The sequence below is a fragment of the Aquarana catesbeiana genome, linkage group LG01 (genome assembly GCF_042186555.1).
Source record: "Aquarana catesbeiana isolate 2022-GZ linkage group LG01, ASM4218655v1, whole genome shotgun sequence".
Classification (NCBI taxonomy): domain Eukaryota; kingdom Metazoa; phylum Chordata; class Amphibia; order Anura; family Ranidae; genus Aquarana; species Aquarana catesbeiana.
In genome coordinates this window covers 454179080-454198243 of record NC_133324.1, presented here as the reverse complement: position 1 = coordinate 454198243, position 19164 = coordinate 454179080, and the positions used below count along the sequence as shown (strand labels likewise).

General features: G+C 42.4%; 1 protein-coding gene across 2 annotated transcripts in view; it reads left to right on the top strand.

Annotated features, from left to right (window-relative positions):
• Window positions 1-19164, top strand: part of LOC141148939 (antiviral innate immune response receptor RIG-I-like) — a 171229-nt gene that overhangs the window by 128641 nt on the left and 23424 nt on the right. For both annotated transcript variants that reach the window (XM_073636850.1, XM_073636840.1), the window contains exon 16: window positions 13984-14074. In XM_073636850.1, coding sequence (XP_073492951.1) covers window positions 13984-14074 — 91 coding nt within the window. The remainder of the gene's footprint in view (window positions 1-13983; window positions 14075-19164) is intronic.

The following is a 19164-nucleotide window of genomic DNA, read 5'->3' as shown; positions in this document are numbered from 1 at the left end:
GCCACTAAGTAAAATCATTTATTCACCAATATAAAAACAAGGTATCAACTTACATTTAGGAGCGGTATATAGAACAGACAGATGTGATTCCTGATGTCAGAGGGGGAAGGGAACAGTCAGTGATTCCCCGGGGATGCCTCCAAACACGACGCAGTCTGGCGGGGAGGCCAGGACGGTACACAGCCTGTCTCTGCGGGAGGACGGAGCGGCAGCCCAGGAAGCCGCTGGCAATGTTGTCAATGAGGAGAAAAAACACAACGCGTTTCTGAGCCTGCGCAGGGTCTGTATGGCACATGAGCGTCTGTTCTATATACCGCTCCTAAATGTAAGTTGATACTTTGTTTTTATATTGGTGAATAAATGATTTTACTTAGTGGCGCTCCTCTCTCTCTTTTTTACCAAACTGATATGAGGCATGGAGGAGCTCAGCTGTGAGGAGAGTTAGTAGAACTGAATGTATTCTCTCTTGAGAAGAGGAGATTAAGGGGGGATATGATCACCATGTATAAATATATAAGAGGTCCATATAGTGAACTTGGTGTAAGTTATTCACTTTACGGTCAACACTGAGGACAAGGGGGCACTCTTTCCGTCTAGAGGAAAAGAGATTTCATCTCCAAATACGGAAAGGTTTCTTCACAGTAAGAGCTGTGAAAATGGAGTAGACTCCTCCAGAGGTGGTTCTGGCCAGCTCAGTAGATTGCTTTAAAAAAATCATGCTTTTGCTGGAGTTTTTTGCCTCCCTCTGGATCAACTGTGGGTAAAGTTTTGTGTATATGGGATTATATGGTTGTGTTTGTGTTTTTTTTTTTTTTTTATTGGTTGAACTAGATGGACTTGTGTCTTTTTTTTTTTTTTCTTCAACCTGACTATCTATGTAACTATATGAACTCTGTCAATTACCGAATGAGAACAAAAATGGGGTGGGACTTTACATGTACCTTGCAGCGTCTAATAAATACACATACCAAAAAGGCGTAAAAAATAAACAAATCTTTAATTTCCATATACAAATGGTTAGATTTAAAAAAGTTGAATACAACTGGTTAAAACTGCAGTTACAGCAAGTCTATCCAGGATGTGCTGGTCCTGGCTGAAGAATCGCGAAAACTGGCCTACATGTTTCGCGGGGAATCCCGCTTCACCAGGGCCTTAGATTGGAGCACAAATTTGTACATATACAGCAAAGATATACAAACATATTATTGACAAATAGCGTATATAAACATTAACATATACAGTGGGGACGGAAAGTATTCAGACCCCCCTAAATTTTTCACTCTTTGTTATATTTTAACAATTTGCTAAAATCATTTAAGTTCATATTTTTTCCTCATTAATGTACACACAGTACCCCATATTGACAGAAAAACACAGAATTGTTGACATTTTTGCAGATATATTAAAAAAGAAAAACTGAAATATCAGTATTCAGACCCTTTGCTCAGTATATAGCAGAAGCACCCTTTTTATCTAATACAGCCATGAGTCTTTTTGGGAAAGATGCAACAAGTTTTTCACACCTGGATTTGGGGATCCTCTGCCATTCCTCCTTGCAGATACTCTCCAGTTCTGTCAGGTTGGATGGTAAACGTTAGTGGTCAGCCATTTTTAGGTCTCTCCAGAGATGCTCAATTGGGTTTATGTCAGGGCTCTGGCTGGGCCATTCAAGAACAGTCACAGAGTTGTTGTGAAGCCACTCCTTCATTATTTTAGCTTAGTGTCATTGTCTTGTTGGAAGGTAAACCTTCAGCCCAGTCTGAGGTCCTGAGCACTCTGGAGAAGGTTTTCATCCAGGATATCCCTGTACTTGGCCGCATTCATCTTTCCCTCGATTGCAACCAGTCGTCCTGTCCCTGCAGCTGAAAAACACCCCCACAGCATGATCTTGCCACAACCATGCTTCACTGTTGGGACTGTATTGGACAGGGTATGAGCAGTGCCTGGCTTTCTCCACACATACCTCTTAGAATTAAGGCCAAAAAGTTCTATCTTGGTCTCATAAGACCAAAGAATCTTATTTCTCACCATCTTGGAGTCCTTCAGGTGTTTTTTTTAGCAAACTCCATGTGGGCTTTCATGTGTCTTGCACTGAGGAGAGGCTTCCGTCAGGCCACTCTGCCATAAAGCCCCGACTGGTGGAGGGCTGCAGTGATGGTTGACTTTCTACAACTTTCTCCCATCTCCCGACTGCATCTCTGGAACTCAGCCAAAGTGATCTTTGGGTTCTTCTTTACCTCTCTCACTAAGGCTCTTCTCCCCCAATAGCTCAGTTTGGCTGGACGGCCAGCTCTAGGAAGGGTTCTGGTCGTCCCAAACGTCTTCCATTTAAGGATTATGGAGGCCACTGTGCTCTTAGGAACCTGAAGTGCAGCAGAAATTTGTTTGTAACCTTGGCCAGATCTGTGTCTTGCCACAATTCTGTCTCTGAGCTCTTCAGGCAGTTCCTTTGTCCTCATTATTCTCATTGGCTCTGACATGCACTGTGAGCTGTAAGGTCTTATATAGACAGGTGTGTGGCTTTCCTAATCAAGTCCAATTAGTACAACAAAACACAGCTGGACTCAAATGAAGGTGTAGAACCATCTCAAGGATGATCAGAAGAAATGGGCAGCACCTGAGTTAAATATATGAGTGTCACAGCAAAGGGTCTGAATACTTAGGACCATGTGATATTTCAGTTTTTCTTTTTTTAATAAATCTGCAAAAATGTCAACAATTCTGTGTTTTTCTGTCAATATGGGGTGCTGTGTGTACATTAATGAGGAAAAAAAATGAACTTTAATGATTTTAGCAAATGGCTGCAATATAACAAAGAGTGAAACATTTAAGGGGGTCTGAATACTTTCCATCCCCACTGTATTACCAAGAAATATTAAACATTAAAAACTTGCAATATACTGAGTCATGTTGCTTTAAATTTTTTGTAATGGTATCCTAATAGAGCTTGTGGGTAGGGAGGACAAATTATCTCAAGTAAAATATAAGTATAAACATCTACATTCATACCTAGAAAACCACCAAGAAGACTGCTGATACACCTGTGTAATTTTTTTTTTTTTAACCCCCCCCCCTCCCTTTTTTTTTAATGCCCCCCCCCTTCCCTGCAATAGACCCTCTAGCCAGAAACATAATTGTTAATAAGAAATTAAACATTAATACGCTGTATATCTTATTACAGTGTTTGTATTAAAGCTTGTACTGTAAATGCACTTTGGCAGATTATGGGCTATATGAAAGATGGGCAGGTAGGCTGCAATGGCATTGTTGTTACATACTTAAACATGATTTTTGTTATAAATTACCCCAAATTAAACCCATTTTCATGTGTTGAGATTAGTTTTGATTTTTGTTTTTTGCTTTACCAGTATTTTGTCAATATGCGGTTATGGTAGGTTTGGCCATGGCTGTGTCTGCCCATTGCCTGTGGGTGTTGGTGGAGGTGTGGTTATAGTATCCACCTCACTTTCTATCCCTGTAACATCCGGGACCGCACAGGGGTGTTTTCGGGTGCGCTGCCAGTTCCTGTCCCCCATCTCTTCCATCCATATGGGCATCTCTCCCTCTGAGCTTATCAGCTGGGAGAGACCCACCACACCGCCTACTTGGCGGGTGGTACGCACTGGAGAGGGACTTTCACGGGGTGTATACAGCTGCTTTGGTCTACACCCATACTGGCAGGTCGGTGGACAGATGAGCCCGTTCCCATCCCTCCGGATCCAACATGGCTAGAGGTCGACCGATATGAGTTTTCCTCTGGCCGATGCCGATATTTAGAAATCACGGTGGCCGATATATGTTGCCGTTATATTAGGCCGATTTTTTTTTTTTTTTTTTCTTCTTGTTTTGTTTTTTTTACCCTTCATCTCATAAAATCTAACAGTTAGACCCCTTTCACACTGGGGTGTTTTTCAGGTGCTTTTGGGCTAAAAATAGCGCCTGTAAAGTGCCTGCAAAACGGCTCCCCTGCAGTCTCAGTGTGATATCCCGAGTGCTTTCACATTGAGGCGATGCGCTGGCAGGATGTTAAAAAAAAGTCCTGCAAGCAGCATCTTTAGAGCGGTGTATATACCGCTCCTCCACCACTCCTGCCCATTGAAATGAATGCGCACTGCTGCCGAAGCGCCTGCAAAGCGTTTCGGCAGCAGCGATTCAGGGGCGCACTTAACCCCTTCCTCGGCCGCTAGCTGGGTTATAAGCGCCCCGCTAGCAGCCGAATAGCGCCGCTAAAATGACAGTAAATCGCTGCTACAACTAACAGCGTTTTACCGTCAACGCCTGCCCGCTCCAGTGTGAAAGCAACCTTAAGTAATAAATGTTTAAATGTAAAAAAATTTCTGTATCAAACAAAACAAACCTCCAATCAGTTCACTTGTATGTATAATTTAGATTAAAAAAAATAACTATATCTTAAATATTAAATACACAAAAACAGGTAATCAAAACTTTTGGACGAAAAAAAAGGGCTAACTTTACTGCTTATTTTTTTTTATTTCATTAGTGTATTTTTTTTTTTTAAAATTGCGTTTGAAAGACCGCTGCGCAAATACCTTGTGACATAAAATATTGCAACAACCGCTATTTTATTCCCTAGGGTCTCTGATAAAAAATATATATATATAATGTTTGGGGGTTCTAAGTGATTTTCTAGCAGAAAATACAGGATTTTTACTTGTAAGCAACAAGTGTCAGAAAAGATTTAGTCTTTAAATGGTTAAACTGAGAACTCCTCCACACTGAGTTCAGCTCATTGATAAAAGAACCTGAAGAGATACAATGTATCTTCTTATCAGACTTGGCAGGCTGCCCAGAGAGGAGAGAAGTCTTTCCACAGATAACTTCAGGCAACTTGCACTGACTTCAATTACAGAAGTCATTTGCAAGTCCCGCTAAAGTTATAATCTGCCTTTTTTATCAGCACAATCGGCCAATGCCGATTAAGTAAAAAATGCCAAATATCGGCCGATATATCGGTCGACCTCTAAACATGGCCCTCCTAGACTTGTGATCCGGGCTACAGGAACGGTCTCAGGGATTCCCCCACCCTCCCCCTGCAATTGAAACAGACTCCCTTATGCATAAAAAAACCTCCACTCATGGCTGCATGTATGTGGCTGATCATTCATTTGAAGACACAGACGGAGGAAGTATTCGCAACCAGTAAGCCGTTAGTATAGGTGAGGAAGCCTTTAAAAGGGATGAAATTTCCAGTGCATTTCCTCTATCTGTGTTCTACTTTCTGGGTTCACTTTATTTATAGTGATTTGAATAAACCTTTTATTGGTTTTCATATAGATTTTTTTCACGTTTCCATCTATGCTGCAAGGATAAGCAAAAGCTTAGGTGTGGCTTGATTCACCCTTCAGTTTTGCCTCTTGTAACTTGGTACACTCTTTTGACCCAGTTCTGGCCCCTTTTGATTGTTTAAGGTAAGATTTTCTTACTCCCCCACTTTTTTTCTTCCCCCTCCCCTCCCCCCTCTTTCCCTCCCCCCCATTCTCCCCTTTCTCCCCCCTCTTTTCCTTCCCCCCACTTTACCCTCCCCCCTCTCTCCCACCCCTTCTTTGCTTTCCCTCTTTTTCCTTCCCTTCTTCCCCTCCCTATTTGGTTTTCCGGTCTTCCTCTCTTCCTCCCTTTCCCTCTTTCCTCACCCTCCCTTTCTTTCTTTCCAGTAGTCTTTCCCATTCCCCTTTCTCTCCCTCCCCCCATCCATTTCTCTCTCCCCCCCCCCTTTTTTTTTTTTACCTCCCCTCCCTTTACCCCCCCTCCCTCTCCCACTCCCCCCCTCTCCCACTCCCCCCCTCTCCCTCTCCCCCCCTCTCCCTCTCCCCCCCCCCCTCCCTCTCCCTCATTTCCTTTTCGCTCCTTTCCTTTTTCCTCCTCCCCCAACCCTTTCTCTTTCCTTCTCCTTCCTTAGCCTCCATGTATCTATTATCACTAAGTTTACTTTATCACCATCATCACATAGGAGTCTGTTTCTTGTGGGGGGACACAGAGTTAATCCCCACGGGCTCCCCAAGCTTCTCCTCCACTGGACCGGCTGACAAAAATTACACAGGTGAATCAGCAGTCTTCTTGGTAGTTTTCTAGGTATAAATGTAAATGTTAGAATACAGTTTATGTTTATACTTATATTTTACTTGAGATAATTTGTCCTCCCTGCCCACTCACTTTGCCCATGACATGCTGTGTTGTATGTAACAAGCTCTATTAAGATACCATTACAAAAATTTTAAGTAACGTGACTCAGTGTATTGAAAGTTTTTAATGTTTAATATTTCTTGGTAATATGTTAATGTTTTATATATGTTATTTGTCAATAATATTTTTTGTATATCTTTGCAGTATATGTACAAATTTGTGCTCCAATCTAAGGCCTTGATGAAGCGGGATTCCCCGCAAAATGCGTAGGCCAGTTTTCTTGATTCTTCAGCCAGGACCAGCACATCCTGGATAGACTTACAGTAACTGCGGTTTTAACCAGTTGTATTCAACTTTTTGAAAGCTAACCATTTGTATATGGAAATTAAAGATTTGTTTATTTTTTTAAGCCTTTTTGGTATGTGTATTTATTAGACCCTGCATGGTACATGTAAAGTTCCTCCCCATTTTTGTTCTCATTTGGTAATTGTCTTATATGGGATGATACCTTTCGTAGGGTCATAATTGCCTCACATTCACCCCTCATACTCTTCTAACTTATATGAAATCTGAGCTTTAGTTCTTTCCATAGATTTTCTATTGTATTCATTTCAGGTGATTGGCTGGGCCATTCTAGCAATTTTATTTTCTTTCTTTGAAACCAATTTGAGAGTTTCCTTGGCTTTGTGTTTGAGATTATTGTCTTGCTGAAATATCCACCCTCATTTCATCATCTTCACCCTGGTAGGTGTCAGCAGATTTTTTATCAAGAATGTCCTGGTACATTTTTCCATGTATCCTTCCTTCAATGATATGAAGTTTGCCAGTACTGTATGCTGAAAAACAAAAAAAAAAATGGTGTTTTTGGGGTGATGCGCAGTGCCATTTGACCTCCAAACATGATGTGTATTATGGCATCCAGAGTTCAATTTTGGTCTCATCTGATCAGACTATATTCTCCCAGTATTTCACAGGCTTGTCTAAATGTTGTGCTGCAAACTTTAAACGAGCTTCAACAATTTTTTTTTCTTCAGCAATGGAGTCTTGTGTGCATACAGGCCATGGTGGTTGAGTGCATTACTTATTTTTTTTGAAAGAATTGTACTTGCTAATTCCAGGTCTTTCTGAAGCTCTCCACAAGAGGTCCAAGTGGTCCTTGGCTCTTGGAAAACTCTTCTGATATTCCTTTTCACTCCTGTCAGAAATCTTGTGAAAAGTACCTGGTCATGGTCGGGTTATGGTGAAATTTATGTTTTTTCCACTTCCGCATTATGGCCCCAACAGTGCTCACTGGAACATTCAGAAGTTTAGAAATCCTTTTGTAACCTATGCCATCAGTAAATATTGCAACAATAAGGTTGCAAAGGTCTTGAGAGAGCTCTTTGCTTTTACCCATCATGAGATGTTTCTTGTGTGACACCTTGATAATGAGAAACCCTTTTATAGGCCATCAGTTGAGCCTGAACTAGCTGATATTAATTTGCACTGACAAGGGGCAGGACTGCTTTCCAATTACTGATAGATTTCAGCTGGTGTCTTGGCTTTTTATGCATTTTTGCACCTCCCTTTATTCACGTGTTCAGTACCTTTTCCCTGTGTCATTCCATTTTATTACACATAACTAGGGATAAGCTCGATGTTCGAACTGAACGTAATTTCGACTCGAACATCGGGTGTTTGCGGAACAGCGAATATTATGGGGAGTTTGTGGGAAATTTGAGCACCGCGGAACGCCCCATAATGCACTACGAGATCGCAGTGCATTGCTGTATGATTGGCCAAAGCATGCACCTGACCTGCATGCTTTGGCCAATCACAGCACGCTCTGCTGAGAGAGCCATAATTGGCCAAAAGCAGGGTGCCTTTGGCCAATCATGGCTTAGGGGGACGAATTCCACGCTCCACACTATATAAGGCTGCTTACATAGCGGCCGTGTATAGTGTGTGGACAGAGATTGTTTGAGCTAGATTAGGCAGACAGGTTAGTTAGTGGCAGTGTATTTGATATATATATATATATATATATATATATATATATATATACCGTATTTATCGGCGTATAACACGCACCGGCGTATAACACGCACCCCAATTTAGAAGGGAATTTTAAGGAAAAAAAAACTTTTAGGAGGGAAGTTGAAGGGAAAAAAACTTACATTTAAATGCCGATCATTGCAGCCTTCTCAGTGCAGCCTTGCCCCAGTGCAGCCATGTCAGTGCAGCCTTCCCCACTGCAGCCTTGTCAGTGCAGCCATGTCAGTGCAGCCTTCCCCAGTGCAGCCTTGTCAGTGCAGCCATGTCAGTGCAGCCATGTCAGTGCAGCCTTCCCCAGTGCAGCCATGTCAGTGCAGCCATGTCAGTGCAGCCTTCTCAGTGCAGCCTTCTCAGTGCAGCCTTCTCAGTGCAGCCTTCCCCAGTGCAGCCTTCTCAGTGCAGCCTTGCCCCAGTGCAGCCTTGCCCCAGTGCAGCCTTGCCCCAGTGCAGCCTTCCCCAGTGCAGCCTTGCCCCAGTGCAGGCTTCGATCCCCTGTCCCTGCTTTGTGGGCTTCAAAATCGCCGACCGCGATTTGAAAATGGCGCCGCCGGCGCCGAAATACACAGAGCCGGTCCTCGGCTCTTTCCGGCGGCTCTCGTTCACTTTCGGTTCCACTCGTAGTCCCAAGCGGAGCTATCCGAGTAGGTTCGGATAGCTCCGCTCGGGACTACGAGTGGAGCCGAAAGTAAACGAGAGCCGCCGGAAAGAGCCGAGGACCGGCTCTGTGTATTTCGGCGCCGGCGGCGCCATTTTCAAATCGCTGTCGGCGATTTTGACACTTTGACAGCTCGGGATCGCAGGGGATCGGCGTATAACACGCACCTGCGACTTTCCCCTGATTTTAAGGGGAAAAAAGTGCGTGTTATACGCCGATAAATACGGTATATATATATATATATATATATCTCAATTTGTGCTCATAAGTTTACATACCCTGGCAGAATTTGATTTCTTGACCATTTTTCAGAGAATATGAATGATAACACAAAAACATTTCTTTCACTCATGGTTAGTGTTTAGCTGAAGCCATTTATTATAAATCAACTGTTTACTTCAGGTCTGGTATGGATTTTAGGGGAACCCCGCGTTAAAAGTTTTAAAAAAATTGTCGTGGGGCCCCCCCAAAATCCATACCAGGCCCTTATCCAAGCATGCAACCTTGCAGGCCGCAGGAAAGGGGGAGATGACGAGAGAGTGCCCCCCTCTTGAACCGTACCAGGCCACATGCCCTCAACATGGGGAGGGTGCTTTGGGATACACTGTACCCCTAAATAAGTGAATGGGTAAAATTGCTCGCGGCTGTAATGTATTGTCGGATCCTGGCAATATACATAAAAAGTAATTGAAAAAAATGGTGTGGGTCCCCCCCCCCCACCACCACTCCATTCGGGTCTGGTATGGATATTAAGGGGAACTCCATGCCAAAATTAAAAAAAATTGATAAGTCCCTTGTCCTCATCAACATGGGGACAAGGTGCTTTGGGGGGGTGAGGGCATGTGGCCTGGTACAGTTCAGGGGGGGGGCGCTCTCCTGACCTGAAGGGCCTCGTATGGATTTTGGGGGGGACCCTCACGCAATTTTTTTTTTTTTTTTAATTTTGGTGTGGAGTTTTCCTTAATATCCATACCAGACCCGAATGGACTGGGGGGGGGGGGGGGGGACCCACGCCATTTTTTTTTTTTAATGTATATTGCCCGGATACAACAATACATTACAGCCGCAAGCATTTTTAAATGACATTTTTTCCTTTTAGAAATGTCATTTTGTTGCGGTACTGTTATAAACATGAGAAAGAGGCACTAATTTTACAGGCAGCCTAAGGGGACAGCCCAGGCAAGATATTTAAAGGAATATTTCATTTTTATTGTTTCACATCAAACATTATTAAAATCACTGCTCCTGAAAAAGCAGCTGTTTTAAAACCCTTTTTTTGTATTGATACATGTCCCCTGGGGCAGTACCCGGGTCCCCAAACACTTTTTTATGGCAATACCTTGCGTATAAGCCTTTTAAAATGAACACTTATGATTTTTCACGTTCGTGTCCTATAGACTTTAACAGTGTTCGCACAAATTTTTTGTCTGTTCGCATGTTCTGGTGCTCATCCCTACACATAACTTAATTTCTGAACTTATTTGTTTTGGTTTCTTTGTATGTATGGATTGCATGGGTTGTTACCGATGTGGTGAATATTTCCTGTCAATAGCACCTTTATAAAATATACACACCTAGAAAAATAGTGATGAGTTCAATACTTATTTTACCCACTGTATGTTAAGAGCAGACAGAATTGGAGGGAAGGGGTCCTGGGGGTTAGTCTGTAGATAAAAAGTGAACATGATCAGCCATAGCCAAGTCTGCACAGGCACACTATCCTGCAGTGTGGCTTCTATTTTTTCCATGAATCTTGACCCTATTTTTAGTTTCGGTGAGGCTCAGCCTAGGGGTTTTCCAGGCCTCTGCCTGCTTCTGCTTAGCAGCTGTGGTGACCTGCAGAAGAGGTTTAAACTCCCTGTTGGGAAGTTCAAGCACCACGGTAGGCCCAGGGAAGAGTGGTCTGTCAAATGTGGTTTATTGTTGAAAGGATTCCAAAGAAGTCCCACGCCAGGGAACACGTCCACCAAATGTAGAGATGAGTTCAGTCTTCCTACAACCCTGAAAACAGGAACAAATTTAGCAATCCGTTCAGGGATGGATTGAGAACAGGATTTGATGGCCTCTCAAATAGCCATCCAATACTTGGGTTCTAGAGTGCCCACCTATGAACACACAAAGGGCAAAGTCTCATTAGCCATATGGGAATACAACCTAGATATGAGGCCTGGAGAATGGAAATCTTTAGTACACATGCCCTCAAAGGATGAAAGCTGATCTAGGGATGTCCACAAATAGACCATAGATATATAAAAATGTTTGACTTGAAGGTACCTAAACACCCCTGACCTGGGAAGTTTAGGGTCCTGCTGAAGGGTAAAATCCCAGTGGGGCCAGCGAGTCAATATAAGCGAGTGATATTCAATGCAGACTATGAAGCGAACGATTGTGGTGACTCGGCCATTGGATAAAACAACGTATAAAAGATAGCATGCGGCAGTGCTCCATTATACTTTTACCACTGCCAAAATCACGTTCTCTGGTTTATCACTTTATCCATTTATTTTTGTGATTGTTGAAAAATCACTGTTACATATATGCCACATAATTATGGGCAGAGGTGCCACACTTATTAGAGGACAGAAAAGACTGTTAGAAGAGGTGCTTCAAAGAGGGGACTGTACGAGAGGTCTTATAAATTTGTCTCTGACAACTGCTAACATTGTTATTGTTGATAGGTTTATGTAATGTAAAGTTACCTATACTGTAGCAACCAACCCTATTTCAGCTGATCTTAGTAAAGTAAGGAAAAAGGTGGATTCTAATTGGCTGCTGTGGATTATTGTCTTTGCACATAATCATTGCATTTGCCCGAGCTTATTAAACAAGCAGGCTTTTTCTTGTTTCATTGTTACATGAAGCCATTATACCATATATGCATTTGGTCTTGTTATAATTCATGTACAGTAGAACCTTGGTTTGAGAGCGTTTTGCAAGACAAGCAAAATTTTTAAATAAATTTTGACTTGATATACAAGCGATGTCTTGATATATACAAGTAGCGCCACATCACAACTGAGTATAAAAGAGAAGAGGCGCCTCTAAGTGTAGCAATACAGTTCCATTTAATGAAGGTACAACATTTAGCAACTCACATGGTTGATGATTAAAAGGCACATCCGGGGTATGCAGGCTTCCGGGGTAAAGCTGTCCACATAGACCATCCTCTGCACCTCCATTGACGTCGTCTCTTCCATGCTGCTCTCTACGAGCGCTTCAAGCCTTGCTTTCAGATCGCTCTACTGCAGGGTAGTCTTCCCGATCATGATTGCAGACCGACAGCTGTGAGAGCCGGCGGTGCGCAGGAAGGTCTATGTGGACAGCTTCACCCCAGATGCCTGCATACTTAGATGTGCCTCTTTTAATCATCAACCATGTGACTTGCTAAATGTTGTACCTTCATTAAATGTAACCATATTGCTACACTTAGAGGCGCCTCTCTTCTCTTTAATACTCTGTAGCTCCTGCTGGGTTTTGCGTCTAATCCCCTTGTGGAGGCTGCCATTTGTAGATGGACATTTTATGGTTACACAACCTATCACATTGCTATAATCTTGTTATATGGACCATAAGCTGAAGGACTTATGAATAAATGGTTGTGGAACGAATCATTGGATTTTCCCTTATTTCTTATGGGGAAATTTGCTTTGATATACAAGTGCTTTAGATTACAAGTATGCTTCCAGAGCGAATTATGCTCGCAATCCAAGGTTTTACTGTACTGTTATGTACCTGTAGTAAAACTTGTATTACATATAGTACATTGACTTGGTTGCAGCTCATCAGCTTGCATTGGGCCTCTGATGCAAGATCCTGAGAAGTATGGACATTTTATTTTGGGAGGGGGAGGTGGTTGGGGAGGCCATACACTAGTGGATTTTTGAACAAATATTTGTTTGAACATTATTATGAAAATTCTCAACACAACGTTTGATGAAGTGAGAAAGTAGTTCAAAAATACTTAAGAAGGTTTGCTTTTAACATTCCATTTTAGGTGTGCATGAACTTTCCTGAACAAAAATCACATTTACTGTTATTCCCCAAACACACGGTCGGATTTTCTGATGGAAAATGTTCGATGGGAGCTTGTTGTCAGAAATTCCGACCATGTGTAGGCTCCATCGGACATTTTCCATCAGAATTTTCGTCGCACAAAATTTGAGATCTGGATCTTTCAAATTTTCCGACAACAAAATCCGTTGTCGGAAATTCCGATCGTGTGTACACAATTCCTACGCACAAAGTTCCACGCATGCTCGGAATCTTTGAGCCGCACTGGCTATTGAACTTCATATTTCTCGGCTTGTTGTACGTCAGCGCCTTCTTGACGTTCGGAATTTCCAACAAGATTTGTGTGACCATGAAAAATGTTCATCACTGCAGTAGAAAATGAACGGCAACTTGACCTCACTATCTATTAGTTGTACTAGTGTAAAGCCAGCTTTACTCTTTAAAGTGATATTAAACCCCATAAACAAACATTTAATATATTGCAGCTTACCAGTTCTTAGATGTGATGGCTGCATTTGTTTTTTTTTTTGTTTTTTTGTTTTTTAGACTTTCTTTCCTTTATTTTCATCCAGTGATCTGGCCAGTAAGTCCTTTTATTTTTAAACAGAACAAGCTGTCCTGCAGATGTAGCAGTTGGAGGCTTGAGACAAACCTTTTACCCCTGACATGGGTGCTTACAATGATCAGCTTATATTTATTTATGTAAAACCTTTATTCCAAAAGGAAAAACAACTTGTTGCTGCAACCGCTTATAAAGTGTTAGCTGGCGTTTTGCCTTAATTTGTTAGTGTATCTAAATCTCCTAGTACATTAACACCCCCCAGACTGACAGTGTTGCTGTCCAAGGGTGTCTCTGTCGCTCCTTCATCCAGAGTGGGGGTTAGCTAACACTGGGGGTGTGTTACTGGCCGGATTACCCGGTGAAAACAGAGGGAAAAAAATCCCCAAAGAAGAAAATGAATACAGCTACCACATCTAATGATTGGGAAGTTGCAGTATACAGGTATTACATTTTTGGTCTTGAGTTTCATACTGCTCTAAGTGCTCATGTAAACTGTCTATAAATAGTACTATGACTATGATATTTTCCTATATTTGTCATTCATTAACAATATCATTGTTACTGTTTCTGTATTTTCTAGGCTCTGAAGAAATGGATTGAGGACACCCCATCACTCAGCTTTTTAAAACCAGAAACAATATTTGGACGAAACAAAAGACATGATAATATAGGTAAAGAAAGATACTGTGCCCATAAACCATAAATCTGCTTGTTCACGCTAAGCATTAGGCAACTGGATCTTTAAGAGACTTAGCCAATGACAAATCAGAAAAATGTGTACTTCTTGCATCTAAGTCATTCATCCAGGTCATTTCTAAGGTGACAGACATTACGTAACGAGACAGAATGTCTTGCATGCCTGGGATATGGAAGAAAATTGAATGCTTGCACACTTTGCAGCATGCACAGACCCTTTACCTGCCTGATCATTTTTAGTGCTAAATATGGTTATTTTTTTGTACTTTTTTTTTTTTTTTTTTTAATTAGATAAAATACTTAGTGACTGCAATAATGATAGCATATTGCCATAAATGCATTAGGATACCTCATCTGTGGAACTAAAATTCCAGCATGTCTTGATGATCATGTGTGTACTATTATCAAAATAAGAAGCTTGGCAAAGCAAATTGTACTTAAGGTATTGTTATGTTTCGTCTTCGTAGATGGGGCACTAAGGGCCACAGTGAAGATATCACGTTTTTTTTTTTTTTTTTTTTTTCTACTTCCCCACCGGGCCAAATCTGGCATTTCTCTCCTTCATGTAAAAATGAATGTTTTTCGCTATAAAATTACTTTGAACCCCCAAACATTATATATATAATTATTTATTTATTTTTTAAGCAGAGGCCCTGGAGAATAAAATGGTGGGCATTGCAATTTTTTATGTCACATGTTATTTGCGCTGCAATTTTTCAAACACAGTTTTAAAAAATACACTTTAATAAATTATAATGCAAAAAAAACACAATATATAACCCAATTTTTTGGTAAAATATAAGACTATGTTATGCCAAGTAAATACATATGTAACGCGTCATGCTTTAAAATTGCGCATGCTCATGGAATGGCGCCAAACTACGGTTCTTATAAATCTCCATAGGCGACGCTTTAAATTTTTTATAGGTTACCAGTTACAGAGTAGAGTTACAGAGGAGGTCTAGTGCTAGAATTATTTATCTCACTATAGCGTTTGCAGCGATACCCCACATGTTTGGTGCAAACACTGTTTACAGTTACGGGTATGCGTTTGCTTCTGCACGCGAGCACAAGGGGATGGGGGCGCTTACATTTTTTTTTTAATTATTATTTATTTTACTTTACTTTTATTTATTTTTTTACACTGTCCGTTTTTCAGGTGGATCCGAGTGGGCCTTCCATTGACTCCTATAGGCAGGCAGATGTCAGCAAAGATGTGTTCGCTGACACCCGTCTGCCATACATTCCTCTCAAGACAGACGTATGGTGATGTATCTGCCATCCATCTTATGGGATCGAATGAGAGCTTATGAAAATGGACATGCTGTCCATTTTCATCTGATCTCCCCATAGAGATCAGCGGGGCTCTGACAGGTCCCTCCCCGCTCAGTGAGCAGAGACGGACCTGTCATCCGCCGGAGCGATCTCCCGCTCAGCTGGCGTACTCCGTTGAGCGGATCCGCCTCGTGTGAAAGGGGCCTATAAGACCCCAAATCTCTCTTCTATCCTGGAAAGCATGAGATAAAAAAAGACATTGATCTCAGCTTTCCAAAAAACAAAAATTGCAAAGTAGTGGTCAGTGCTGCATTGACCACTATTTTATTTCTTGCATGTTTCCAGCATTGCCAACATTGCCGGTGCATTCCTATTATTAGAGCTTGCAAAATGTTGTAATTGCATTGCCTCAGGTTTCCATAGTTCCATCTTATTGTATTAATTTCTTTATCGTCTATTGAGCCCCACAAAAGTTCAGATACATTCAGGTTATATTGCTGCCTACAGGAGGTATAGACACTGGCAAGCAAAAGAAAAAACTGTATAACCCTTCTTCTACCCAGCATACCTCAGGCCTGCCTCTGTGTAAATTTCCTCTGCCCAGCATGCGTCAGTTTTTTGCTAGTGTCTTAGAGGGGTGGATGCTTTTTTCTTAGCTCTACTAGCCTTTTTTCTTTGGGGATTATTTCGTCTGAAATCTCAGTCAAGATTCTTCACTACAATGCCTTGAAAAAGTATTCATACCCCTTGAAATTTTCTACATTTTGTCATGTTACCAGGGACGGTGCTCCCACTAGGCAAACTAGGCAGCCGCCTAGGGCACATTGCAGCCTAGGGGTGCAGCTGACCCTTGCCTCACCTCTTCTTCCTCGTCCCAGCAGGGCTCCCAGCAGGGCCGCTGATGGGGGGGGTCCGGACAGCAATGAGTTTGTTGCCGCAGATGGGTGCAATTGCAGAGCGGTGTGTGGCTTGCCCCCTCTCCCTTCCACCAGCTTTCAGATGCTGAGTGGAGAGGGACAGCTGTGTAGCAGGCAGCCAATAGCGCTGCTCTACTGAGTGGGAGGGCGTGACTGCTAAGTTGCTTTGCCTCCCTCCAGCCAATCAGATTACCCAGCCTGCCACATTTAACTAGAGGATGCCAGTGGCCAGGGCAGGATGGCATGGAGAGGATCTGATATACCTGAGCATGAAGAAGGTATGATCACAGATCAAACATGTCACATGGCAATGAGCGTGTGACATATGTATGCCGGTGTTCTGCCGAGAAAGTTCCTCTCGGCGGATAAGGACCCCCCTCTACTGCGCAGGTGCAGCGCCTGCGCAGTAGGAGCCGGCGGAAATAGCCGAAGCAAAATAGAGAAGAAATCAGCTGTACACGGCACCTATTAGGGGGCCCCTCGCGGGCTCGCTTTGCTCGCCACGCTTCGGGCACGGCCTCGTTGCGCTCTGCACTTTTTTATTCTCCCTCTAGGTCCACTTGGATGGTGGGGCTTCAACCTGGACCTAGGGCGCAGGCGCCGTGTACAGCTGATTGAAGTTTTTCTTCTTTGGCTATTTTCGGCGGCTCCTAGCGCAGTACAGGGGTGTCCTTATCCGCCGAGGGAACTTTCTCAGCAAGACACCGGCTGCAGAAGTCTAATCGTTGGTGTGTTCTCTCCTCCTGTGTGTAGAACAAGTCAAGGGATCACTTCTCACACTGCTTCTTATCTCTGTTTTTATTTACACTGCACACAGGACACTGCTCACAGTGTGGGTGAAATGATGATTAGACAAGACCTGTTAACCATTTACTGTCCTTACATAGTAGTTTAGGTTGAAAAAAGACACAAGTCCATCAATGTCAGTATTACATTGTATACCCCTGTATGTTGTGGTGCTTATCTAATAGTTTTTTGAAACTATCGATGAAATTGAAATCATATCCCCTCTCAAGCGTCCGTTCTCCAGAGAAAATAAGTTCAGTGCTCGTAACCTTTCTTCATAACTAATGTCCTCCAGTCCCTTTTATTAGTTTTGTTGCCCTTCTTTGTACTCGCTCCATTTGCAGCACATCCTTCCTGAGGACTGGTGCCCAGAACTGGACATACTCCAGGAGAGGCCGGACCAGAGTCTTATAGAGTGGGAGAATTATCGCTTTATCTCTGAGTTAATCCCCTTTTTAATGCACGCCAATATTCTGTTTGCTTTGCTAGCAGCAGCTTGGCATTGCATGCCATTGCTGAGCCTATCATCTACTAGGACCCCCAGGTCCTTTTTCATCCTTAATTTACCCAGAGGTTCTCCCCTCAGTGAGTAGATTGCATTCATATTTTTGCCACCCAAATGCATTATTTTAAATTTTTCCACATTAAACCTCATTTGCCATGTAGTTGCCCACCCCATTAATTTGATCAGATCTACTTGCAAGGTTTCTACATCCTGCGGAGAAGTTATTGCCCTGCTCAGCTTAGTATCGTTCGCAAATACAAAGTTTGAACTGTTTACCCCATCCTCCAGGTAATTTATGAACAAATTAAATAGGATTGGTCCCAGGACAGAACCCTGTGGGACCCCACTTTCCACCCCGGACCATTCCGAGTACTCCCCATTTATCACCACCCTCTGAATTCGCCCTTGTAGCCAGTTTTCAATCCATGTACTCACTCCATGGTCCATGCCAACAGGCCTTACTTTGTACAGTAAACGTTTATTATTATTATTATTTATTATTCAGGAGTTTTATAGCGCCAACAGTTTATGCAGCGCTTTACAACATTATGGGGAACTGTGTCAAATGCTTTTGCAAAATCCAGATACACCATGTCTGCGGGCCTTCCTTTATCTAGATGGCAGCTCACCTCTTCATAGACGGTTAATAGATTGGTTTGGCAAGAGCGATTCTTCATGAATCCATGCTGATTACTGCTAATGATACCGTTTTAATGACTAAAATCTTGTATATAGTCCCTTATCATCCCCTCCCAAGAGCTTGCATACTATTGATGTTAGGCTAACTGGTCTGTAATTCCCAGGGATGTGTTGTAGCCCTTTTTTAAATATTGGTGCTACATTGGCTTTTCTCCAGTCAGCTAGTACCATTCCAGTCAGTAGACTGTCAGTAAAAATTAGGAGCAATGGTCTGGCAGTTACTTGACTGAGTTCCCTAAGAACACTCAGGTGCAAGCCATCTGGTCCCGACGACTTATTAATGTTAAGTTTTCCAAGTGTATTTCTAATTCTGTCCTCTGTTAGCCATGAGGGTGCTTCCTGTGATGTGTCATGAGGACAAACGCTGCAGTTTTGGTTATTTATTCCCTCGTGAAGACTGAGGAGAAGAATAAATTCAATACCTTTGCTGTCTCGCCATCCTTTGTAACCAGGTTCCCTTGCTCATTCTTTATGGGGCCAATATGGTCTGTCCTCCCTCTTTTACTATTCATATACTTAAAGAATTTTATGGGATTTTTTTTTGCTCTCCTCCGCTATGTGTCCTTTGTGTTCTATCTTGGCCGCCCTAATTGCACCCTTTCGTTTCTTGTTGCATTCTTTGTAAATTTTGAATGCTGATGATGATCCCTCAGCCTTGTATTTTTTGAATCCCTTCTCCTTTGCTTTTATATGCATTTTTACATTGGAGTTAAGCCACCCAGGACTTTTGTTCGCTCTTTTAAATTTATTTCCCAATGGTATGCACTGGGTAATGCCCCTATTTAATTTGCTCTTAAAGCAAACCCATCTTTCCTCCTTAAATGTACATAGAAGAGCCGGCACCACTGGAAATTCAGTCTTCCATTTTAGGAATATGCTGTTA